General features: G+C 43.2%; 1 protein-coding gene across 2 annotated transcripts in view; it reads right to left on the bottom strand.

Moving 5' to 3' along the window:
- Positions 1-1,304: 1,304 nt before the first annotated feature.
- Positions 1,305-25,580, bottom strand: part of chd2 (chromodomain helicase DNA binding protein 2) — a 91,728-nt gene continuing 67,452 nt past the window's right edge. For both annotated transcript variants that reach the window (XM_043677228.1, XM_043677229.1), the window contains 17 exons: positions 25,396-25,492; positions 24,045-24,137; positions 23,722-23,895; positions 20,966-21,144; positions 20,640-20,681; positions 19,631-19,773; positions 18,171-18,309; positions 16,933-17,083; positions 15,754-15,876; positions 14,313-14,444; positions 12,969-13,106; positions 9,448-9,579; positions 7,649-7,827; positions 6,737-6,833; positions 5,189-5,399; positions 3,975-4,218; positions 1,305-2,140 (listed from right to left, as the gene is read on the bottom strand). In XM_043677228.1, the coding sequence (XP_043533163.1) occupies positions 1,816-2,140; positions 3,975-4,218; positions 5,189-5,399; positions 6,737-6,833; positions 7,649-7,827; positions 9,448-9,579; positions 12,969-13,106; positions 14,313-14,444; positions 15,754-15,876; positions 16,933-17,083; positions 18,171-18,309; positions 19,631-19,773; positions 20,640-20,681; positions 20,966-21,144; positions 23,722-23,895; positions 24,045-24,137; positions 25,396-25,492 (2,599 nt within the window). In that variant the 3' untranslated portion in view covers positions 1,305-1,815. The remainder of the gene's footprint in view (positions 2,141-3,974; positions 4,219-5,188; positions 5,400-6,736; positions 6,834-7,648; positions 7,828-9,447; positions 9,580-12,968; positions 13,107-14,312; positions 14,445-15,753; positions 15,877-16,932; positions 17,084-18,170; positions 18,310-19,630; positions 19,774-20,639; positions 20,682-20,965; positions 21,145-23,721; positions 23,896-24,044; positions 24,138-25,395; positions 25,493-25,580) is intronic.

The raw sequence follows: 25,580 nt of genomic DNA, 5'->3' as shown, positions 1-25,580 counted from the left end.
GATTTGGGGATTTTAACAGTATCCTCACATTTTATTTAATCTTTGATGATTGAGGTGTAACTTGTTCCTGCTATTTGGTTTCTTAAATGCTGCTGCAGTGGAAGAAAGACTAAGGAACATTGGCCACACTGAGCATTTCCACCTGCAGCTGAAACGTGCGTATGGAAGGATTATTCCTGAGTTCGTTCATTGAATCAATGCATGAGTTGACTTAATAAACACCTATTCAAAATCATTTTATTAGCTAAAATAATTTTTGAAAAAGCAAGGACCTGAGGAACGATCAAAAGGGATTTTATTCGTTAAATATGAAAACATTTGGTTGGATTTGTCTGTTAATTGGAAATGCCTCACTCAAGATAATGGGAGTGTGTGTTGGTTGCTAATTGGTTGGTTTGAGCAGGGTGGGCTGGGGGTGCGGGCGTGTGTAAGTTGTGCAAAGAGACAAGGTGCCACATTCTCCATGACTTGAAACACTGAAAAGGACATCACTCGGGATATCCTGCAGTCATAGCTGCATTCTACAACCACAACGGACGTGGAAACCAAAACACTGATGATTAGCCATCTTGACATCCAATGGCACAGTCAATCATGTGGAGACTTGTCCAATTACCAATTAAAAATTCAATCATATCACTGCTCAACGACTCCTCCTCCTTTCTCCACTTTTTTTTTTTAAAAAAAGATACAATTATACCCCCACCCCATCAAACACAGGTTGGAACAAAGTCATAAAAAAATAGGTTATTTTACTTGTGAGGATTGACCAGTCCACAATAATCAAGGCAGAAGGAATGACAGGGCAGGCAGGGTGAGGGGAAGCAAACAGAACAAAGTGCTTACATTGTGACCGAGTACAACACAAAGCTTCTAAATTATGGATTGTGAAGACTGGCCATTAGAATCAAGATACTGATATTTTCTTTAGTGATTCTTCAGTTTGTAAAGTTCTAATACTTCTGCTGTAAAATGACAACACTACATTCTAAAGACAGATTCCAGAAATCAAAACAAGGCATTTTTGTACTTAACACAAAGTGCTAATTCCCCCACCTGCTCTACTTTGCCCTTCCTTCCTTTCTAGCGAGACACTAAACTTGCGTCTACGGAAGTATTTCAAACCATCCCGTTTCCCATTTTTTTTGGTATTTCTTGGGCATGTTCCGGTAGTGCTGGAAGACAGGGTAACACATACAGCTACCCCTATCTCTGCCTCAACACTGGTACTGCTCTCTATAGATTAGCTAGCGAGTGGAAACGCAAGTTGGCTCCACTGCTGAATTTGGAACACTACTTAGAAAAAGTACTGACCTGCCCAACACTACTCAGCACAGAGAGAGTATTCATCACACACATTTAGGATAAAACATAGAAATATTTTGGCAGAGACCATGAACAGACAAAGCTGACAGGAGATATGACATCTTTTGTGAATTGCACTCTCTGCTGACATCCTCCTTGAACAGGTTGTTAACATCATTGCCTATAACGCAGCAGCCATCATTTCCCCAGAAGCCCAAACCTATTCCCTTCCTGACCAAAAACAGTTTCCTGACTGAGCACAAGTGCACAGATCTGATATCCGTGCCAATACCATCCTTTCTGGAAAGGACCAAATTGTGAGCGTTCTTGTCCAAGCAGCAGAAATCTCTCCTCATTCTCTGTAATTGTTTCACATTCTTTGTGTAATTGATATCACAGCAGTACGCTCAATTTGTTTGTGTGTGGTGAGACTAGGGAAAGTACGTTGTCGCTTTAAATTCATAAACTGGAGAACTGTGGAGCAGCTTCCCATTTCTCCCAGAACAGACTCTACGTTTTTCTCACATTCCAGTTATAGTCAGGAGTATTCTTGTGTTCCAGTGAGCGGTCTAGAGGGGACCTGTGCTCAAGAGGGGATTTTGAATCATGTGGCGATTTCTGAGAGAGGGGTGAACGGTGGTCTCCCGTGGGTGCCTTGTGCTCCATCGGTTTTTCAAGGTGAAAGGGTCTATAGTGTTCAGAAGGTCCTTGGCTGTGGTAGGCCCCAGGCTGTCTGTGATCAGGCAATCTCCGGAAATCTGGTTGGTGCCCTAAGTTATGGTGGTCCTGAGGTCGGAATTCATCTGATCTGCGTCGTTTCAGATCTTGGTGCCGCCTGAAAGGAAAATGGAAATGATCTAAATTAACATGTCAAAGAATTGTTCCAAGTATAGCCACAAAGTCAGATTCTCGACCGTCATTGGAGAGGGGAGGGGGATGCTGTGGCTGACTTGTAGCGGATGTGCAGACATCAAGGCTGAAATTGCAGTACTGGAAAATGGTTGGAGAGGGGAGGACAACACTGCATTACATCAGTGAAAGAGAAGGTATAGTATTTTAGCCACATTATTAGGGAGAAACATTCACTTACTGGAGGATAAAATTGACAGAAACCGTGAGGGGGGCAAGAGGGGAAAATGGATGATAGGCAGTTGGAGGTGGCACGGTGGCTCAGTGGCCTCACAGCGCCAGGGACCTTGGTTCGATTCCAGCCTCGGGCAACTGCCTGTGTGGAGTATGCACATTCTCCAAGCGTCTGCGTGGGTTTCCTCCAGGTGCTCCAGTTTCCTCCCAGAATCCAAAAGTGTGCAGGTCAGGTGATTTGGCCATGCTAAATTGCCCAGTGGAGAAAGTGAAGACTGCAGATGCTGGAGATCAGAGCTGAAAATGTGTTGTTGGAAAAGCGCAGCAGGTCAGGCAGCATCCAAGGAGCAGGAGAATTGACGTTTTGGGCATCAGCCTGAAGAAGGGCTCATGCCCAAAACGTCGATTCTCCTGCTCCTTGGATGCTGCCTGACCTGCTGCGCTTTTCCAGCAACACATTTTCAGCTCTAAATTGCCTAGTGTTCAGAGATGTGTGGCTTAGGTGCATTAGTAAGGGGTAAATATAGGATAATAGAGTAGGGGAACGGGTCTGGGTAGGTTACTCTTCCATGGGTCAGTGTGGACTTATTGGGCCGACGGGCCTATTTCCACACTGTAGGGATTCTTTGATTCTATGAGATAGCATCAATTGCTTCCAGTCCATTCTATGTAACATATGAATGAAAGGAAACATCAACAAAGTGAAAATACAAGAGCAAACCAGAATGGCAACATGGTAAAATATTATTCAAAAAAGGCAAAAGAAGCAATTCAAGCAATTAAAGGTCAGTTAATTTATTATCTATAGCAGTGAGTAGGAATATTAATTATACTGTGAATAGGGGAAAACACATAAGATGATCAGAGGATTAGATAGGGTAGACAGTGCAAGTCTTTTTCCTAGGATGATGACATCAGCTTGTATGAGGGGGCCTAACTACAAATCGAGGGGTGATAGATTTAAGACAGGTGCCAGAGGCAAGTGCTTTACTCAGAGTGGCAAGGGCGTGGAATGCCCTACCTGCCAATGTAGTTAACTCAGCCACATTAGGGAGATTTAAACAATCTTTGGATAAGCACACGGATGATGATGGGATAGTGTAGGGGGATGAGCTTAGATTAGTTCACAGGTTGGCACAACAATGAGGACCAAAGGGCCTGTTCTGCGCTGTATTGTTCTACGTTCTTGATATTTTCGAACAACAGAGGGATAGGCGGAAGTACAGATTCAAAGGATGTTAAATGGACTTTAAGAAAAGTGGAACAGATTGTAAGTTGATCCCAATGGGGCAATTAGAGATGGGCAATGAATGACGACCTAGCCAGCAAATCTCAAATAACATGAATGAATTATGTTGAGTATGTATCAAACATAGAGGCTAGTTACAATGCTTTATGGATGACTAGGTGGCACACTGCTGGAAGCATAATGATGTTTTAGAGATTCACAAATTCACTAGGCTGCTGGCTGGTAGGAGAAAATATTAAAGCAAAAAAAAAATTTGCTAAGCTGGTACGTTATGCTAAACAGTTGAAGAGACCTGCAATCGTCACAAACCACCACTGAGTATGCGAATGAAAGGCACCTGTCATAGTAATCCCGGTGACCTCGGTGGTCTCGCTCATTGCCATACTGGTTGTATGGTCTCTTGCGGTGAATGTTGTTTGGCCGATAATTGCCAGAGTTTCTGTGGGGATCTCCGCGCGGCCTTCGGTCCCCAAAATGATGGTCCTTGTATCTGTGTTGGTCATATGGATGATGCCGATCAGATCCCCACTGCTGGTTATTGTTGTAGTTGTACATCCGATCCCTCGGTCGGTCTCCCCGATCTACAAACAGCAGAACAAGCCAGAGAATGATCACCTCGGTGGGAACCGTTCGGCAGACCTGACTAACCCCGCGAGGCTCCCACTGAAGCTGAGGCGCCATTTTGGCAGAGCGCCAACACCCCCTTGCTTTTGCCAGACTTGGCTGCTTCCAGCATTCCCGCTAGTTTCTTTCCGGTTGTGTCAACCTCCAAGGTCTGTGCAGCACAACTAGTTCCAGAACTGGAAGGCAATGCAGCAATCAGTGTGCCGAGGTTAAATGCTGTGCACAAGATCTTGAAACGTCAGTGTCTGTGCACATCTTAAAGGGAGTACCAGCTGCTTGCTGCACATCCAGCAGCCTGGGGGCAGCGTGTTCACAAAGCTAGGGGTCAGTGTTCCATCCTTACCTTCTTGTGCTTTCCAGTCAGACACAAGGATTAGATATCAGGAGGGACAGTTAAACAGTTTCCACACAGCAGGTGAAAAAGACTCAAAACGTTTTGAGAAACATCGCTACTTCGGAGGAAGGTGTTTGGCTTCCACTTAGCAGTTACAACATGACTCAAAATAGGGTCGCATGGTGGCTCAGTGGTGAGCACTGCTGTCTCACAGCGCCAGGGATCTGGATGCGACTCCCACGTCAGGCCACTATCTGTGAGGCATTTGCACATTCTTCCAGTGTCTATGTGGGCTTCCTATGGATGATCCAGTTTCCTCCCACAGACCAAAGATGTGCAGGTTACATGGATTAGCCATGTGAAAGGAAACACAGGGTTATAGGGATCGGACAGTGGGATGGCCTGTGCGGACTTGATGGGCTGAACGGCCTGCTTCCACACTGTAGGGATTCTATGCAAGGAGATGCCTAGCACAGTGGGTCCAGGGCCCGACAGCAACAAACAAGCTGCTGAGATGTATCCAACACTGCACCACATCTTCCCAGTGGTGGCTAAGGGTGTGTGGATGGAGGAAGTGTGTCATTGTTACTTACCTGCATTGTTGAAAGGTCGCTTGTTGAGTTGGTTGTAGGGCTCCCGGTGATGACTATGCATTTGCTGATGATGGGGTGGCAGCAGGTGAGGAACAGGAGGACCATGTTGCACGTGCAACTGAGAATTCATGGAATCACGACTTGATCCCGAAGGCTCCAGTTTGAACTGACGTTTACTCTCAGAATTATTCTCTTTCTTCTTCTGTTCCTCCTAGATAAAGTGGCAGTTTGGAAATGGGCATAATTAAATCAGAGTCACAGAGGCTCAGTGAGGGAGAAACGATCTTGAGTATTGCTCAAGAGGAGACATGTTTCTTTATTTTTCCAATGTGCACCCATGAGAATCTCAGTCCCACAGTAATCTTCTACCAACAATTATAGCCCCTCAAGCCTTTCATTCAACAAGACCATGGCTGACTTGCTCCAGGACCTGCCTCCCCTGATGTATCAGCTCAGCTCAGCCCTCAACTCACTGATATTCAAAAACATACTAACCTCCTTTTAAGTATTTTCAGTGATGTAACCACCACAACTTGCTGGGTAGAGAATTCCAGACATTCATTACTCTCTGGGAAAAGATATTCCTCTGCAGCTCAGTTGTAAATGGATGCCCCTTTAGTTTGCTTCCACTAGTGAGAGAATCTCAAACTTGGGGACACAGTTATAGAAGAAGAAGATACTCACTCAGAATTGAGAGGCAGAGGAATTTCATTTCCCAGAAAGTAGTTATGTCTGGAATTCTCTACGCCAGACAGAAGCGGAGGCTAGATCACTGAAATGATTTAAAGAAGATGTGAACAGATCTGTGAAATGTCAAGGAGGGTTGAGGGCTATGGGGGAGCTGGCATGTAAGAGGAGATCAGGCATATCGAACAGAATGGTGGCAGTAGCCCTGAGGGGCTGAATGGTCTCTCCCTGCTCCAATTTCTTACGCTCATCTACATATCTTGATAAATGCACTTGCTGTTGGGGTCCACACACAAAACAACGATGTTCAGTTCTTAAAGTTCTACCAAGATCATGACTGACCTGATTTTAACCTCAACTCTACCTGCTTGCACATCCCTGATAATCTTTCATTCCCTCGGTCATCAAGAAACTATCGACCTTTGCCTTAAAAACGGTTAAAGGCTCTGCTTCCATTGTCATTTATGAAGGAAATTCTAAACTCTCACCCTCTGACAGAATTTATTTTTCCTCATCTCTGCTTTAAATGGTTCCGCACTTATTTTTAAACTGAATCCTGGTTCTAGGTTCTTGAAATCCACCCGATCAAGTCCCCTCAGGATCTAACATGTTCCATGTTTGCTCAATGCTAACCCAGTTAGTCTCTGGTGTCAGCAAGAAGAGGAGAAGAATTCCCATGATCCTAATCTAAGTATCAGAGATCCTAGATTTCCTAAAATGCATGGCCCCATCTCTGCTCATCTCCCCCGATGGGAGAGGGAGGGAGGAAGGACAATACTATACTCCTCAGTCTCATTCAGGATCACACTCAGGAAATGCACAGGACCCCTGTGAATGAGAGAGTGACCAGGTTATCATTACCTCTTCCTGGGACCGCCTCTTCTGTGCTAACTTGTACAGTTTGTGCAGCTTTCTGGCATCAAATTCAGTGAACTTGGAGACAAAAATCCAGAGATTTCTGTGAGGATGAGACAAGAAAATGCTTTCGTAAAACAGCTGTCCCACCTCCTGGGTTAAAATGGCCTTGCAATCTAAATTGAGATACTGAGGCTAATGGCTCAGAGTAGGAGCAAAGATTAGACTCAAGGTCACGTTTGTTTTGAAAATCAGCTAATTTTGCTCTTATCCTGAACAAACAAGTCAATCCTCCATTTTATATTTCCGAAGTAGTTGAAAGAGGAATAGCAGGGAATTGAAGATAATTTTTTTCACCAAATGGGACTGGAGCTCATTGGTTGATTGGAGCAGAAGCCCTCACTGCATTTCCAGAATATCTGAATATGGACTTTAAGTGCTACCAACTGAGAAAGTAGGCTCAGCCTGTATGGCTCTTTTTTAGCCAGCATAGATGTGACGGGCTGAGTGGCCTCCTTCTCTGCCTTCATTTTCCATGATTGGAAGAGTCCATCTGAATGACAGTACCTTTGATAATGTTGCACTCACTCAGTAGTGGTGTATTGAAGTCGTCAGCAGAGATTAGAGGATGTGTTGGACTTGAACTTGTGATAGCCATTTTGATGTTTCTAAATAACCTCTCTCTCCTACTTGTGCAGTAGATTACTTACAGTAGCTGCACTGACACAAGACTAGAAGTTCTACACTCAATATTACACTGATTCACAATCTGAAAACAATAACCCACCAACCCATTTGAATACAGAACTGAGGTCTAGTTGACAGTAGTATTCACATTTTTGTCTAAATCACAAAAAAAGCTGAGCAACATGGCCATGGAATGGATTTGGAATTTAAAAAAAAGCCATTACACTGTACCTTCTCCAGATCTTGACCTGCTCAGAGTCTGTGTATGCTTTAAGGCACTCACTAATTCGGTCACCAATCTTCAGCAGGCAGCTGCGGGTGTGTTGGAGCTGCTCCTTTTCAGATAGCCCATCTTCCGGCTTATCCAGCTGCTTGAGAGCTTTCTTAACCGGCCGCATTCGCTCCTTGCACTATCAGGGTAATGGACAAAGAATATCTCTTCATAGGTGCTCAATCAATCAGCCACATAATGTCAGAACCTAATCACATCAGTTTTAACTATTACCTATACCCCTGTTCTCTTCAAGGTTCTGACTTGAGTGGTTCCTCACTGAATATGTTCATCTACTCAGCCTGAGATGTAACTAAATGCAAGGTCGATCTTCTGGAGCTGAGCACTATCCTGTCCTCACCAAGCATTCAGAAATCTTCACTTCCTTGCACATCATTGCTTTGATGATTGGTTTATTTAAAGAATGCAGTATCGCAAATGTCTGCCTTCTACAAACTGATTCACTGCCCACCAGCCCCTCTTGCTAGTAGTTTTGAAAAATCAATTAAGCTAAATAAACAAGGTGACAGCTTCTTAAATGGCCCAGTCACTCTTTATAATATTATGCCGAGACCGATTAAACAGGAGACAGTCGATTAAATACATACTAACAAGAGTAGCCTCCCTTTACAAGTGTTTTTTAAAATTTAATCTCTTTTTACGATCAACCTGTTCAGAGATGTTATTACAGACCTCTGGAGGTGGGACTGGAACCCAAGCCTCCTTGTTTAGGGGTAGGGAGCAACCACTGTGCCACACCAGGGTTCTCAGCAATATCCATCACCTGTGTATCTTAATGATATAACAAACATCAACAGCGGAAAGACATCAGGAGCAGGAATGCTGGATCATTTTCTTCCCTCATTTGTTCAGGGCATGAAAACTGACTAGCCAAGCATCTGATGGGATAGTGCAGGGGTCTTGTTCCCTGCAGCTACCCTGAGCTGACAGTGTAGACAAAGTGTGACCCAAAGGCTGATCTGGGCTTTGTCAGAACAAAGGACATGTCAACATCAAAAAAACTGAGAGAAAGTGAGGACTGCTGGAGTACCAGAGTTGAAAAATGTGGTGCTGGAAAAACACAGCAGGCCAGGCAGCTTCAGAGGAGCAGGAGAATTGACGTTTCGGGCATAAGCCCTTCTTCAGGAATCAAAAAAACTGAACCTGAACCTCAGGAATCGAATGCTGAGGAGCTATATTTTGTCATCTATGTTCTACTCCTTGAAACAAAAGAAGAGACTACTGATAAGTTGTAAAGACTAATCCGCACGTGACTGGGGAAAAGAGCAAGTTAACATACAATAGCAGAGAGAGGGAGGTGCAATCTTCAATCTCATTACTGTAAACAGGGGCAGTTACTGTAGATGTTATGAAATGTAATGTTTTATACTATTTGAACTGGATAATGAATATTATGGAATAGATGTAGTTGATTTTATGTGCGTGCGAGGGCAGCTGGGAATATAAAGAGGAGCAGATGTATGACAGTCTACCTTCTGGGATGAAAACCCCAATGAACAAATAATCAAACACAACGACAGTGCACGTCGATGACTACCTAGAAATATTCCATTCACCACCACAGCATTCCTCAATCATTAAATCAACAGAACACTCAAAAGACTCACTGGTTTCCATATTAATTTTGCATAACATTGTTTATTTTTGCATCCCTTCTTCATAGAGTAAGAACTTTAAAAACTTAGCCAAGAATCTCTCATATACATTTTCTCTCTGAATTCTGATAATAGGTACTCACAATGCTGAACGTTTCCTGGTCTAACTCATCCTCACCCTCCTCTCCAATCGGTACTGGGTCATTCCCTGCTGTAATGTGAACCGGACCTTTGGACACAGACTTCCGAATCTTGTCCCTAGCATCAGACTTCATCTGTTTGGAAGACAAAAAGAAAATAACCTAAACGAACACAAAGCAAAATCTTGTAGATGTTGGACCTCTGCAACAGAAACAGAAAATGTGTTCAGACAACATCTGTGCTAAAGGAAACTGAGTTGGCATTTTAATTCAGGCGGAAGATCACTGGCCTGAAGAAATAACACTGATTTAACTCTCCACAGATGCTGCAGGATCTTGTATCTATTTGTAGCATTTTATTTTGATTTGAATGAACTATACAGGAAAATAGGGACAGGCAGTGATCTCAGAATATGAATTTTAATCAGATGTTTCATGAGCTAAGAGTTTACCCTTCTCCAGAATGGGCTGAGATACTAATTCAGAAACCTTTATCCAAGCAGTCTGTGAGAGCTCGAACATCAATTTCTAAGAAAAGCAGATGTAGTCAATCCTCTTGAAGTTGCTCATACAAAAAAAACACAACAGCTGAGATGATGGCTCTGTTGAGATGGTGTGATGGTGAAGCTTTCACAGCTTCAAGCTTAACTGTTTGATCTACTTCGCCATCTGCACCTCACGACGCCACCACACCACGAATAACAATAGCAACAGGGACCAATAATTCTTCTGACACTGGGGCAGTTAACTCAAACTCGGGTGTCAATGTAGTTTTGTTCACAAGGATCTTGCAGAATGCTTGAGGTCAGGGAACTCTGAAGTTACTAGCCTGAGTTTGCACTTTGCTGATGGGCACATTCCACAGCCCTAGCATCTGAGATATTTGCACAATGATGCCCATTTACATAGCAGTTTTAACGTCACCAAACATCCCAAGGGCTTCACAGCAGCCTTGCGAAACATTATGACACGGAGCCACCAAAAGGGATACTGGATCAGATGACCGAGGTTTTGGTCAAAGAAGTAAGTTTTAAGAGTGTCTTAGAGGAGGTAAGCAAGGTAGAAAGAGGTTTAACAAGTGTATTTCAGAGTTTCAGTTACAGGCAAAAAGGAAAGACTGAGGCATGTTCTCTCTGTATCTGCATGGGTTTCCTGCCACAGCCCAAAGATATAAAATTAAATGCTAAATTATCCCACAGGGATTTGCAAGCTGGGTGGGTTAGCCATGGTAAAGACCCCATGAGGGGTATGGTTGGGGGAGGGAGCGTCGATAGGTTGAATGTCCTCTCTCTGCAACTGGGGGGATTTGTTACAAAGATTTGCAACAGTCTTCAGCCAGAAGTGCCGAGTGAATGATCCACCTTGGCCTCATTTTGAATTCCTGTACATCACAGGAGTCAGTCTTCAGGCAACTGGACTCCATTCACTTTAATATTAAGACACAGCCAAAGGCTTTGCACACTGCAAAGGCTATGGGCCCTGATCATATTCTGGCAATGATACTGAAGACTTATGCTCCAGAACTTACTGTGCGCCCCTTGTAGAGTTGGTCCTGTACTGCTGCAAAACTAGAATCTCAGCAGCAATGTGGGAAATGACCCAGCTATGTCCTGGATACAAAAATCAGGAACAGGCCAATTATTACCTCATCAGATTACTCTCCATCAGAAAATTCGATGAAGGTGTTTTCAACAGTGCTACCAAAGAGCACTTACACAGTTACAAGAGTTCACGGATACTCATTTTGGGTTCTGCTAGGGTTAATCAGCTCTTAACTCATTCAAGCCTCAATCCAAGAATGGAAAAAGAGCACAAATCAAGATGGGAAGTGAGTCATTGCTCTTTGATATCAAGGCTACGTGTGATCAACATCAAAATTGGAATCCTCTGCTGGTTGGAGCCTTAATTAGGATAAAGTGGCTATGGTTATTGAGAGGTTAGCCTCTCAGCCCCAGGACATCACCACGGGTGTTCAAGGTAGATATTCCCTAAACCATCTGTTCAGAGATGCTGACATATCTCTGAAGCACCAGGACTTGAAACTAGGCCTCAGAGGTAGGGACACTACCCTTCCACCAAGAGCCGCCATGGTCCTCACGGTAGTGTCCTCGGCCCAATAATCTTCAGCTGCTTTATTAAAAGAGTTTCTTGCCATTATAAGGTCAGGTGTGGGCATTGAGACTATTTACACCTCCTCAGATAGTGGATCAGTGTGTATCAATGTACAGCAAATTAGCATCATATAATTATCATCTGCAACAAGAAAGCATCTATCCATCTCCCCTTGAGGTTCAATGGCATTGCCATGCCCAAATCCCACACTAATAACATACTAGGAGTGTTCTCTCTGTCACCAACACAGCCACAGTAGTAGGTACCAACTGCAAGACACATTGCAACAACTCACCAAATCTCCGCTGACAGCATCTTCCAAATCCATGATCTCTACCACCTGGAAGGACAAGAGCAGCTGATGCATGGGAACACCACCAGCAAGTTGCCCATTAAATCACACACCATCCTGACTTGGAACTATATTGCTGTCTTTAACTGTGACTGGGTCAAAATCCTGGAACTCCCTTGTTCACAGTACCATGTACCTAAACCACACGGACTAGTAGCGGTTCAAGAAGGCAGCCCAGCACCATTTCTCAGGGGTAGGATGAATGGAAACTAAGTGCTGGCCCAGCCAGCGATGCCCACATCCCACCACGTAATAAATTTTAAAAAAGGCAACCGAAGGCCTGGCCACCAGTGGTGGAACATTTAAAATCAGGCTCGGCTAAGAGGTTAGAATTAAAGCAGTAAGATACCTCAATGATTCATTTTAGACGTAACATTTGACTAAACTTTACAAGTACCTATCTGGCAGTAACTAAAAGTACTGTTTGCAGTTTTTGTCTCCTTTTCTGAGGAATGATGTCTGGCCATGGAAGGAATGCAATAAAGGTTTACCAGACTGATTCCTGGAATGGCAGGATTGATGTATGAAGAGATGCTGGATTCGTTCGGGCTACTACTCACTGGAGTTCAGAAGAATGAGGGGTGATCGTACAGGAACTAGAAAATTCTAAAAGGACTAAACAGGGTCAAAGCAGGAATGATGTTCCAGATGACTGAGGAACCCAGAACTGGGGTCACAGCTTGAAGAAGGGGGAATAGGCCCACTCAGGGCTGTAATGAAAACATTCATCACCTAGAGAATGGGGAGTCTGTGGTATTCTCTGCCACAGAAAGCAGTTGAGGCCAAAGCATTGGATGTTTTCAAGAAAAAGTTCGATACAGTTCTTAGGATTAGAGCAATGAAACGGTATGGGGAGAAAGCAGGAACAGGAAGTACCCTGTTGATACATTAGTCATGATCATCTTGAAGAGTGGAGCAGGCTCAAAGGGCCGAATGGCTTACTTCTGCTCCTATTTTCAATGTTTCTATGGAACTCACATCAGGATGTTTCGAGCTTGTGAAAGATACAAGGAAGTTTCTGCCTTTTGATTTGATAATGCAAGTTGACATCTCTCACTACCTTGTCCTTCTTAGTCTTGGTCTTCTTTTTCCCTTTCTGCCCGTCTTTCTCCTTCTTGAGATCACCTTTCTCCTTGTTCTCCTTGTTGTCTTTTTTCTTCAGCTTTTTCTTTACAGGAGCGCGGTCCAAGCCACCATCCTGCAAGAACATCAAAACACTTGAAATCAAACTTTTAAAAACACATTTAAGAGCACTACCCTGATGTGTGATAGTCAGCTTCATCATTGCTTATGTGCAGCATCATAAGGGCATGGAAGACAAGACATTTGGCCCATCAAATCCATACTGGTTCTCTATACAGTAATCCATTTAGTCCTATTCCCCCAGAGGTCTTACAGGCTTATTTCCCTCAAGTTACATCCCATTTCGCTTTGAAGTTCATTAATCATTTCATCTACTACCAGCCTTAAAGGCAATAGATCACAAGTTTCCTTTATTCAGCAAGTAAACACTATTTGGAACGTGGTGGCAGAACAAATAGAGGAGCAAATTCAAAAATAATTTTTAAAAGAGGAATGTGTAAAGACTTTTACAGGAAGAAATTCACAGCCTAGGGAATAAAGCAGATCAATGCAACTAATTAGACTGTTCTTGGAAATAACCAGGGGCATGATGAGCAAACGCTGCCTTCGAGTTGTACAATTCCACAAGACTGGACTCTAAGTAACTACTGTGACCATTCGTATCTCAGCTACTTGACAGAAGATAACAATGAAGTGGACTGAAGGGAGACCGTGAAGGAAGTTCTTGATTTATCACTCCTGAAGCACGGGTTATTAAAAAAAAAATCACTGGATCAATACCCTCGAGCTCCATAGCTAAGATCACTGCAGAAACATCTTCACCAATCAGACTCTGTCAACACAGCAGCATCTTCTTGAGGGTAATAAATGCGGATGTCATCAGCAGTGCCCAAATCCAGTGAGTAAAGACTTCTTAAAAAATTCTCTTTGCACTGGAAATACTGATGAGAATGATATGCATAGAGTTAGGGTGCTGATGGGCTTGGTTCACTGTTAGAACAGGAGAAGCTGAAGAGGCAGCAAGTCAAATGACACATGAGGTCATATTTTTAGTGTAGGGAAGACTCAAAGAGGGGATCAGCAGGCAAAAGACAATTATATTAGGTCAATGTAACATGCACTTTGAAAGGAATGGCTAAATAGCCTACACTCACTCGATCACCCCTGTGCATTTGCTTCACAAAACAGTGACGCAAAATTGTTCACCAGTCACGGAGAAACATGGCTTGATAAACCGCATTAACATTTTCCAGCTATCGCTTTCTCACCAGTTAATTTCAAGAAAAAGCACCTATTTAAGAACTGAATCCCCACAGCTTACCTTCAGCTCTCCATCCTCCTCGGATGGATTGTCAGAAAGCCGAGGAGATGTGATGTCATTGCCACTTTCATCCTTCAGCCTTGGTGCCTTGTTCTCTTTCTTTACTCTAGGTTTCCGCTTCTTTGGTTTCGTCTATGTGACAAAAAGCAATTTCTTAAAACATTCTGCAGCCAAAATAAGTGAGTTTCCACATCAAGAGTTCTCACTGTCTGTCTGATCAATATGCAGCATTAATTCCCAAATTACCACATCCTTTCCTGCCTTCAGAGCTAAGAAAAACCGAAAACCAAAGAACCTCTTTGAATCACTTCCCACCTGCATGTCAATTTTGTTTAATCGGTAGCTGAATCAAGTTTGGACCAAGAGATTGTAGGTTTAAGCTCCATTCCATAGTAGAGGCAAAAAAAAAATCAGGTTTACATTTCAATGCAGAGCTCAGTGGTGTTAAATTATTCAAAGTGTCAGGCTTTGGACAAGATGTGAAATCAGACAATGTGACTAAGCTCTGTTTTCTCCGGGATCATATATGTTTGAAACCATCAGGGCAGCACGGTGGCTCAGTGGTTAGCACTGCTGCCTCATAGCACCAGGGACCTGGGTTCGATTCCTGCCTTGGGCGACTGTCTGTGTGGAATTTGCACATTCTCCCCGTGTCTGCGTGGGTTTCCTCCGGGTGCTCCGGTTTCCTCCCACAGTCCAAAGATGTGCAGGTCAGGTAAATTGGCCATGCTAAATTGGCCGTAGTGTTAGGTGCATTAGTCAGGGGAAAATATAGGGTAAGGAAATAGGTCTGGGTGGGTTACTCTTTGGAGGGTCAATGTGGACTTGTTGGGCTGAAGAGCTTGTTTCCACACTGTAGGGAATCTAATCACAGCCCGTTCATCTCAAGATCTTTGAGATACCTGAAATCATGATGAAATGCCAAGTAAATGCAAATCTTATTTTTGTTTGCGATGGTGTGAAGTAAGGGTATTCTAACTGGTCTATGTTAGCGTGTATACGCCATACAAACCTCTACCCACATTACCAGCACATCCTTCCTGTCCTTTTTTTCTCAGGTACTCACCCAGCTACTCGAGAACAAGGATAAAGAGTAGCAGATTTAACACAGAGATGAGGAAAAATTAGTTTTCTCAATGAGTCATGAATTCACTACCCTAGAGTGTGGTGGATGCTGGGGCATTGAATAAACTTAGGGAGGAGATAGATAGATTTTTTAATTTGTAATGGGTTGAAGAGTTATGGAGGTTGGGCAGGAAAGTGGAGTTGAGGCAGAGATGAAATCAGCCATGATCATATTAAATAGTGGAGCCGGCTTGAAGGACCGAATTTCCGACTTTTTGTTGTCAATAAATCTTATCTGCACCATTTGGCCGAGTCTGTCTTTCCAGGGAACTTAAGCTTTCTAACCCAAGGGCTGCTTCACACCTATTTAACTAACCTCCTCTTCCTGTTTCAAAGCATCCTTCTTGATCATGTCTTTCTTCAGAAGCTTGATCAGGTAATCAGCTCGAGACTGGAGATGCTTGGCTTGTGGTTTGCGGTTGGGATCATCTGGAAGAATCTGAAAGAAGAGAAACACCCGACGTATGCAATCAGTTATCGTTCAAACTGCAGCAGAGAAATATACTATAAAAAAAAACATGCGCATGATTCCCTTAAGGAATACCATGTACTCCATGCTCTGTAACTATGGCATTTTAACTGCAGCTTATATATTATTCAGCTCCTATGTCCATTACTCTTCAACTCTGGGTATAGCTCCCTGGCAAATCGACCAAGCTATCAGAAATAATAGTAAGTTTCATTAATTTTCAAGTGTTTCATGTCTTTCAGACATTCTTGAAAACTAAGACACTAGCAGACTTTTTAAAAAGGTTAAATGTATCATTATAGCGGTCTCATCGGGAAGGGGTTGTGGGCTTTGCCCCATGACTCAGTTACAAACATGCCAAGTTCTATATGTAACTATGTGCCTGTGGGAAGACCAATTGTGAAATGGGAGGGCTGGACAATATGAAGCATTTGTGTACCTCCCAATGGTGAGAGTAAGCTCAGTAGCAGAGAGGTCAGTAAACAGCTCACATTCTATCGCTCTTGTTCATGCTTCACGGTGATCAGGCAGGCACATTCATAACGGGGAGCCAAACACTTGCATATATTAATCAGCCAATTATCAACATTGAAGTACCCCCACGTTAGGTACAGCTCTGGTGAAATGTTGAGCAAATTTCCCCCAACCACAGATGACCATTCACTTCCCCAATATGGCATGGTCCCATATGCTGACCATCTTGTTGCTCTTTTGGGCACCAGTTAGAGTTTTGAGTTGTTGGCTCACACCAAGTTTCCTCAGACATTTATCACACAGGAGCCTTGCAGCCAGCAAACAGGAGACTACACACACACACCTCCCTCAACATCAGTCTGGACAGTTATGAACCACGTCCCAGAGATAAAAGTCTAGCACTGAACCCATCGTATCATCGTCTTCCCAATAAAACTACCTTAAAAGAGTGAGGTGCCGTCTAGAAACAGATATTTAATTGGCTCATTTCCCAAATCCGCCTGGATGCAAAGCAAGTTGCAGATTTATCAAATGGAACATGGAATGGCCTACCTTATTGGTAAGCTGCAGATCGGGGTCCATTTTTATCTGCTCCCAGTTGCTATAACCGCACTCATAGATCCCTATCAGCAAGTTGGAATCCTCCTCCACACCCCAATCGGTGTCGAAATGCACTGCCTTCGCATGACAGGGTAAACGGTACCTACACAGCAGGGACAATATATAAATCACTGCAGTTTTCAGAGATAGCACACAGATTGACCTCAGTGAGCACACAATGTCCTGTTTAAAGGTATCAGAAGCAAGCAGAATGCTTCAGGCTGTGAGGGACTTCATCTCTGCAAGAACATTTACTCTACACAAGTGACAAATACTCAAAGTTAAAAATGCCCAGGAATAGAAATGTAAGGGCAACAGTTGACCATTCTCCTTCCTCATCCCATTTGAGAAGATGCGTCCTTTGTTTAGCTGTGGTTCCACAGGCACCAGCTCCCTTCTGGTACCTCAACCATCCCCAGAGAAGCCTCAACTATTAAAGAGTCTCACAGGCTGTTGTGACGACAAGTTAACATCACAGCTGATCCCAACACCTGAGCTCTCGTGTCCATGCATTTTCTTTTCACCCTGAAGTGGGAAAAGGGCTCAATACATAGCGGATAGCAATAAATATGCTGGATTATTCCCACTTTCTCTAACATAGGAATACAGAAAGCAATATCACTAACAATAAATATTGCCTTGAGGTCAGCAATGTCATCACAGACTAGATATCAAAACACAGCAGTCGCCAAATTATCACTGAGCTCATTAGGCTCCTTCAATCTGTTTAACACAACAGAAAACAGTGACAGATTTTCATTACAGTCATACAGTATGGAAACAGACCCTTCGGTCTGACTCAGCCATGCCCAATCAGGTTTCCCATTTATTGGTCCTACTTGAAACATCACCCTCAAAATGTGTGACACTTTTAAAACAAATAGAAAAGCAGTCACTTGGATTCTGCAAAGAAACTGGCCAGGATCAAAAACTAGCCAAGACCAAACCAGCCTCACTGATCATTATTTTAAGAAGATATGCAATTAAAGTCTGTATAAGCGCACCCAGTGCTTTCTGAAGAAGGGTTTGACACTATGGTTAGAATATCACCTCAGCAGCAGAAGAATGAGTTCATCACATTGCACAGTACTTCTATTTTCACTACCTCACACTTGATGAAAGTGCAAAGTTACAATGACAAAAATATAAATGCCTCAAGTATATTCCGAAGCACAAACTCCTGAACTCACTTTTTTCTTTCCTCAGGATCCACAGGAATGGCTTTATGCAAAGCCTCAAACTCATCTTCATGGATGAGAATCGATTTAACATTGACCTGGACACCAGAAACCTTGATAGTTGGTCCCCTCTTTTTCCCAGGGCCCTTTCCTGTAAGAGATTGGTCAGAATTATAATGTATAAGCAGCAGAGAAAAGCGCACAGCCGTGCAGCTCCCCTTCCAAATCAATTAACTAGGTCGCTGAACAATTTTGTTTTGGAGATCACATTTCTTCGTTTACCAGAAACGCATTTCTATTTTGCATTTTTTCTAATTTCCAGAACATCGATTATAAATCAAGAGAGTTCAAGACAATGAGCAATGCTACAAACGGACCACCAGTTCCAAAGTACGCCTCAAAAACATCAATGCATTAAGCGCATCGCTCACCCAGAAAAGAAATATGGTCATCACAGCTGGACCTATGCTGAACATGAAGTTTGGACAGCTTGGAATCAGAATGTAACATGGTGAATGTGTGAAGCTTGGCTGATCACAGAGACAACCTGGCTTAAAAATGCAAGAAATCTGCTGAGTTAACAAGCTAAAGTGTCTTTTCAACAAGGAAGCTACAATGACCCAGAACAGATCAGGCTAGAATAAGAGAATATACAAACAGCAGCTAAGATTGACTGATTTATTGTTGTTGCATGTACCTAGATACAGTGAAAAGTGCTGTTTTGCATACCATACAAAGTGAATCAGGATAACAGAACAGAATGCAGAATACAGATCGTTCTGCTATAAACATGCGTTTCGTTAATCTGAAGTCTCTGTAACACGATTTATGAATTGTGAACTTTTAAAGTGTGTGTTGGCTGTAACGTGGTTGAATCGCCAATACTTTTAATGCGGGGTTGCACAAGAACACAACCATTACATTATAGAAGAACTACGGTATTACAGCTGCAAAGAAAGTGCAGTCAAGACAGATCAAGATGGAGTTATAACTAAGTTCAGCAATGCGTCTGCGCCAATGCTATAAAAATATTGATGATTTCCACTACAAGATCCAATGCTGCACATTGCCATAACTGGGCTTACTTGCATGCTCCTGGTGGGGTTTATAAGTAGATAGATGCATAGTTTGCTTCAAGTTTTTGTGTGGTGCTAAATATCAAGAATTGCCAAATTATGAATTTTATAATCATTGATGTGGTATTGTCCACTGGTCAAACTTATATTTACACAGCCCTTACAGCTAGTGGTCTCCTCCACTGAGGGGTGCATGGGACAATTCAGAAGGAACGCTGAGGGAGGTGGAACATCTTCAAATAATTCCACTCTGCCCTTACCCCATTCCTTGAATCTTTGTTGTGATCTGATTTTCTGAGGACTCCCAACAAGTTCTCTTCAGCGCTGCTGCAAATCAAAGAAACCAAATCTCTAGAGCAAAGAGCAGGCAACTGAAGTTCAGGGCCCAGTGCTTACCCTCCAGACCAGGATTTTCTTTTAGCTGTTCTTCAAATTCCTTGAGGGCCATAACACAGCCATTATGTATGAGCTCGCCCAGTCGCTGGAGATCTGCAATGGATTTGTCGACCAGCTCTGCATCACGAGCAATACCCTCGAGTCTTCAATACAATAGAAAAAACTGAATTTCAATTTTTTTCATATTACAAAATTACATCAAAATACAATATATTAATACAACTTGAAATTTATTGCAGGCATTAGAAGTACAATGCTCACTCCAGCAATATCTTAAAAGACAGACAGAAGATCACAGAGCTGAGCACCCAGCTCCATGCCCCCTAAACACTCAAAGTCACATGGGTTAGGCAAAGGTCTAGAAATTATGGTCAAAACAGGTTAGGATACTAAGAATCACGAAGCAAGACATTCAGCCCATAGAGGCCACACTGACCCTCCAAACAGCACCCCGCCCAAATCTATCCCCTACCCCATCGTTGTGATCCTGCATTTGCTGCGGCTAATCTAACTAATCAACAAGTTGCTGGATACTATGAGCAACTTAGCTTGGTCAATCCACCTAACCTGCACATCTTTGGACTTTTTTTTGGTGGGGGGCGCCTTGCTGCTGTGAGGCAGCAGTGCCAACCACTGAGCCACCACGCGGCATCTATTAGCTTCAGTGACCTGGCAGTAGTGAATAGACCATCAGAGCCAGTTTCCAAATTGCTAATCTCCAACCACTGCTAGACTGTAGACACTCGCTCCTCCCCCTCAGTCAAATGCTGTCAACACAATTAGATCTGGATTCTGGCTATTGGGATGGGGTGTTACAGGGTTGCTGTTCCTCATGGGATTCTCACCCACAGCAAGGAGCTAACATATTCAGGAGAGATAGGAGAGAAATGGAAAACTAATGCGGCAAACATTGCAGGCTTAAAGAAAAGCTTTGCAGTTTTGGGGCAGGTGGCCTGGTGGAGGGATGGAAAAAAAGTATGATACAAAACTTCACAGGAAAGAAGTTTACCTTTCAAGAGGAGCGCCAAACTTCTTATAACTTTTGATAAACCTGCAAGAGAACGATCACAAATATATAAGAATTAACTTCCCCATCAAACCTCTATTTTTCCTGTAGTTTAATAATATATTTATCTCCTTTTAGAAGGGCACACTAAAAAGGACAAACAAAACAAACTACTCTTCCGCTCTGCAATGTTCTATTAGGATTAAATACTAATTTAAACACTTTCCAAATCATCAGATCCATTAAAGTCAACAGAACAAAGTGAGGTTTAAGTTTGCTGGACTTCATAAACCTGACTGAGACACATGCAAGATGACCCCATCACTTACCTCCTGATTTCAGCATCTGTGAAACCATCAACCATGTCCCTCCGGACTGTCCGGGGACGGCCTCTCCGCTTGGGCCGCTTATCCTCATCTTCACTTTCCTCGGTTTCACTCTCTGACCCGGATGACCTCTGCCGCCTTCGCCGTGATCCGGCATCCGAATCGCTGCCATTCGCCTGAGCCTAAAACCACCAGCAACATTATGTTAGACGCCAGTTGGCATTTTCCCTTTCCAAGTCCATTCCGTTCCTTTTGAGTTTTCTGTTCCTTCAGTCCCTCACACAAAAACAAAAACACTTTCAGTTTTCTGATAACACAGCGAGTCAGCACGCTTCGATCAGGAGGAAGACTCGCTATTTTCACACAGCATGCACTCATGTAAAGTTGCAAAATGAATCCCAGATACTGATCAGAAATGGGAACACAGTCAAATTTACCCTTCCAGAACCAAGCAGAGCTGCAACCACATCAGCTCCAACACAGCTGGCCACCAGCAAGCTCAGCACAGGCTGTGGATTGAAAATCAAGTCCAAATGGTCTGTAGGAGAAAATTCACCAGTGTGGTGATCTGAAAATCCAGCTCCATTTTCAAACAATCAAAAGAGAGACAGCCAGATCAACAGGTTCTCTCACAATCAAGAGTTGTTTGAAGTCTAAACTTTACTTAATGCAAAGTTCAGCATTGAAACATATCACTATTTTGCGAAGGTGAAGAGCATTAGTTCAAGAGAAAATAATATTTCTTTCATTTCATGCTTTTGATTTGGCTTTGTTGGTATCACATTCTCGATCACAGAATTTTGGATAGTGCTAGTTAAATCAGACAAGATGCCTGAGATGATGTCTTTGGCGTCCAAAATCAAACATCAAATATTCACAGATAGGATGTTGAGTAAAAACTCTCTGGAGCCTGATCAACCAATGGGCCTTGCTCCCAAACATATAGTGTGTCTCTAATGTATCATTATAACATTTGTCATTTCTTACACCACTCATTCATTGCTCTCTTAGAGCAGGATTACCAAGGTTGTGTGCAACGTAACCCCATAAAAATCACTTTCAAGCAACATAGGCTGATCTGATCTGGGCTCTATGGCTGCAAGAACAATGCATAATCCCAGTGCATCCTGCACTACTTGCTGATATAGGTTTTAAGGCCATTTTACAGCAAAGAAGAAAAGGTTACCCGAGGTTCCACTTGTCTGCACAACACTCCAGTAGGTATTTACCACTTTCTTGTTAAAACAGAAAACTAACGTTTTAAAGAGCAAGTTATTCCACATACAAATGGTGCTAAATATTTCAGTGCAGCCAGAACGATTGACTGGTAGTTCAGTCTGTTGTTCCCAGTCCTGCAGACAAGTCCTTGTTATTAAATACACTGCTCCAATGAAACATCTCCTCAAAGGAATGAGGGAGACATGTGCTTGTTCACTCTACATAAACACACTGCAGAGTGAAAACCAATTCCCCTGCCATTCTTTTCCTTGGAGGCTGGGGATGTCCTTGGTCAGTCGCAGACCCATCAGTCCAACTCATCCATGCTGACTAGGTATCTTTTAGGAAGGAACATTTTCCCATTAGTACAAGGCCGATAATTAGGAGGCAAAGATTTAAGCTAAGGGCCAGAAGTTGGAGAGGGAATTTTCTTTTTTCACAGCCGGAGGATGGTAGGTAAATGGAACTCACTGCCTGTAAGGGTTATGGAGGTGGAAGCTGTCAAAAACAGTTAATTATTTAGATTAACACTATAAACACCACAGCGTATCAAGAGCTGGCAAATGAGACTAGAGTGGATAGATTCGCAATGACCTGTATACTCCTGACAGGCCAAAGGGCCTCTTTCCGTGTAAACACGAGCAACGACTCTTCACCTTTTGGCAACCAATCTCCACTGCCACGTCCTATTCCAGAAACAGAGCTGCTGAAGCATAGTACAGATACACAATCCTTTACCCGAAATCCTTGGCACCCATGTCTTTTGGAATAAGTGACATTTTCACAGTGTAGTAAAAAAAATTACCTAACAGCAGACGCACATATGAATAGTACAAGCACTGAGGCACAATTGACACCAGTCAGTGCTGGGTCACACCACCATGCCACATCTGAGTGACATCGTTTGAGTGGGTGTGGAGATGGGTCACCAGTTCGCACGCCAAAATGATGCTCCACACGCTACGAAAACAATTTCAGATTTCAGAGCTTTTCAGATTTCCGGTTAAAGGATTATGTACCTGTACAGGAGCCAAATGTTACTTAGTATTGCACTGATTTAAAGATAAACATTCTCAGCCTGTGCCACACCACCTTGATAGCAGCTAAAGTAAAACTCCAGTAAAAGCCTACAATTAAACTGAGTGCGAGGCTAAGAGTGCGCGCGCGGAAGAGGGACAGCACGAGAGCAAACAAAGAGAGAAAAAAAAAAAGGAGAGAGGGGATGCAGCTCTCTTCCCTGCTTTCCCAGCTTGCCTCACCCTTGGAGCAGCATTGACTTGGTATCTTGACATTCCAGATGCAGATATTTTCCAATCAACCTGTTCAGCAAACATTATTGCACATCCATGGAACAGGTGGGATTTGTACCTGGGCATCCAGGCGTGCAAATAGGCAAACTACTACATCTCAGATACACAATGAGAAGGACCAAAGGAGGAAACAAAAACTCAACATAAGAGTGTGGGCAGGATTCAGCCATTTTATCTTAGAGAATGAGTGGCACGGCACAGACAGCCACTTGCCCGTGACAGATTCTATACCTTTTTAGTTGAACTTCTACTCCTTGGAAGCATGTAAATTTCTTCCAGCTCTTTCTGCCGGGCCTCCTCTTCGATCTTCTTCCACTGCTCCTCCGGGATGATGTCATCCCATTCCTTAACCTGCTTGTCATCCACTTCAGGCTCATTCTCCTCCATTGTGCTAAAGTTTGCCACCTGGAGGGGGGGATGAGGAACAGCAAGTCATACATCTCAACCTGCACAAGGCAACAATCCCCACCCCAATGGCAGTGCCATGTTTGAGAGCACACTACGATAGGTCGAAGCATCAATGCAACAAGCTGATGACCAATCACCAAACTTACCTTGAACTGGGACAGCAGTTCATCTGTTGGACTCACAGACTGCTCATTCTCTCTTGTTTCAGCGAGACGTAGGATCTCTTCGATGTCCATTTCCTGAAAGCGGAGTTGGCAATTTTACTAGCTATCTCATTTAACTGAATGAAACTCAACAGAATTGATGAAAATAATTTCCCCCTTCACCCTGAAGACACGTGCAGACGTTAAGATATTTGGTCATAGGTGATTTTGTCTGTGCACTCTGACAGTGAGTTTCAGGAGATGGAACATAATTAAACTCAGCCCTGTTTTTCCCCTGGGTATAGTCACATGCAATTTCTTGAGTTAGTAGATAGCAATATGTAGCAGGGATTCTGACATGCTCTATCTCCCAAACCTAGCCCAGGAAGGCAAGGACCAAGTGTAGTACATTTACCACATCCTGAAATGATATCCCAAATTAGCACCACCTCAGGTCAAACCTGGAGTCTTCCTTGTTTGTACTGCTCCAGTATGTTGTAAACTAAAATGTGGAAGAAACTTCAATTAAACCTACATTTTTCTATGAGATTGCCCAGCAACACTGATGCAAGGCAGCTATGCAGCCAATGATAGCTGTACCTTTAAGGAGCTATTCACCTACTTTATCCCATTTTCCTGCCCATTCCCCACTGCCCTACAAAATGTTAATAGTGGAAGATCAACTTCTTTCTGAAAGTTAGTTTTGAATCTGCTTCCACCACCTTTTCAGGTAGTGACATTCCAGATCATAACTTGAAAATTCTCATTTCTCCTCCAGTCTCTTCATATTGCTCTTAAATCTGCAACCTCTAGTTTCTAATTTGCCTCACAGCAAAAAAAAACATTATCGCCTCATTTACTCTACCAAAGTGGGCGGCATGTTTGGCCAGTGGTTAGCACGGCTGCCGCACAGTGCCAGGGTCCTGGGTTCAATTCCTGCCTCAGGCAACTGTCTGTGTGGAGTTTGCACATTCTCTCTGTGTCTGCGTGAGTTCCCTCCAGGTACTCCAGTTTCCTCCTTCTGTCCAAAGATATGCAGGAGAGGTGAATTGGCCATGCTAAATTGCCCATTGTGTTAGGTGCATTAGTCAGGGTGGGTTGCTCTTTGGAGGGTCGGTGTGGACTTGTTGGGCCAAAGGGCCTGTTTCCACACTGTAGGGAATCTAATCTCTAATCTCAAAACGTCTCTGCAATGTTCAGCATCTCTACCCCGTATGCATAACTATTTACTTTTACATGTGAAAATGATCAATTTCAGTTGCATTGCAGCACTTTCCATAAATATAACAACATTAAAAATAAACTTTGAAGTTCTAGCTTTTCATTACTGGCAAAGTCTGCGAGTCAGCAGTACCTGTGGCTCAGACTCCTCTCCCTCTGGTTCTTTGAACAGTTCCTCAGCACCAAACTTTAAGATTGCAGTCAGTTCTTCCTTGTTGAATGGTGTTGAGCTGAAAAGACACATTAGCCATTTCAGTAATCTGTGTCATGTCCAATCTATGCAATATGCTCACGGTGAGAAGTCTGAAATGCCCATCT

This window comes from Chiloscyllium plagiosum, chromosome 36 (genome assembly GCF_004010195.1).
Source record: "Chiloscyllium plagiosum isolate BGI_BamShark_2017 chromosome 36, ASM401019v2, whole genome shotgun sequence".
Lineage (NCBI taxonomy): Eukaryota > Metazoa > Chordata > Chondrichthyes > Orectolobiformes > Hemiscylliidae > Chiloscyllium > Chiloscyllium plagiosum.
This window is presented reverse-complemented; position numbering and strand designations above follow the sequence as displayed.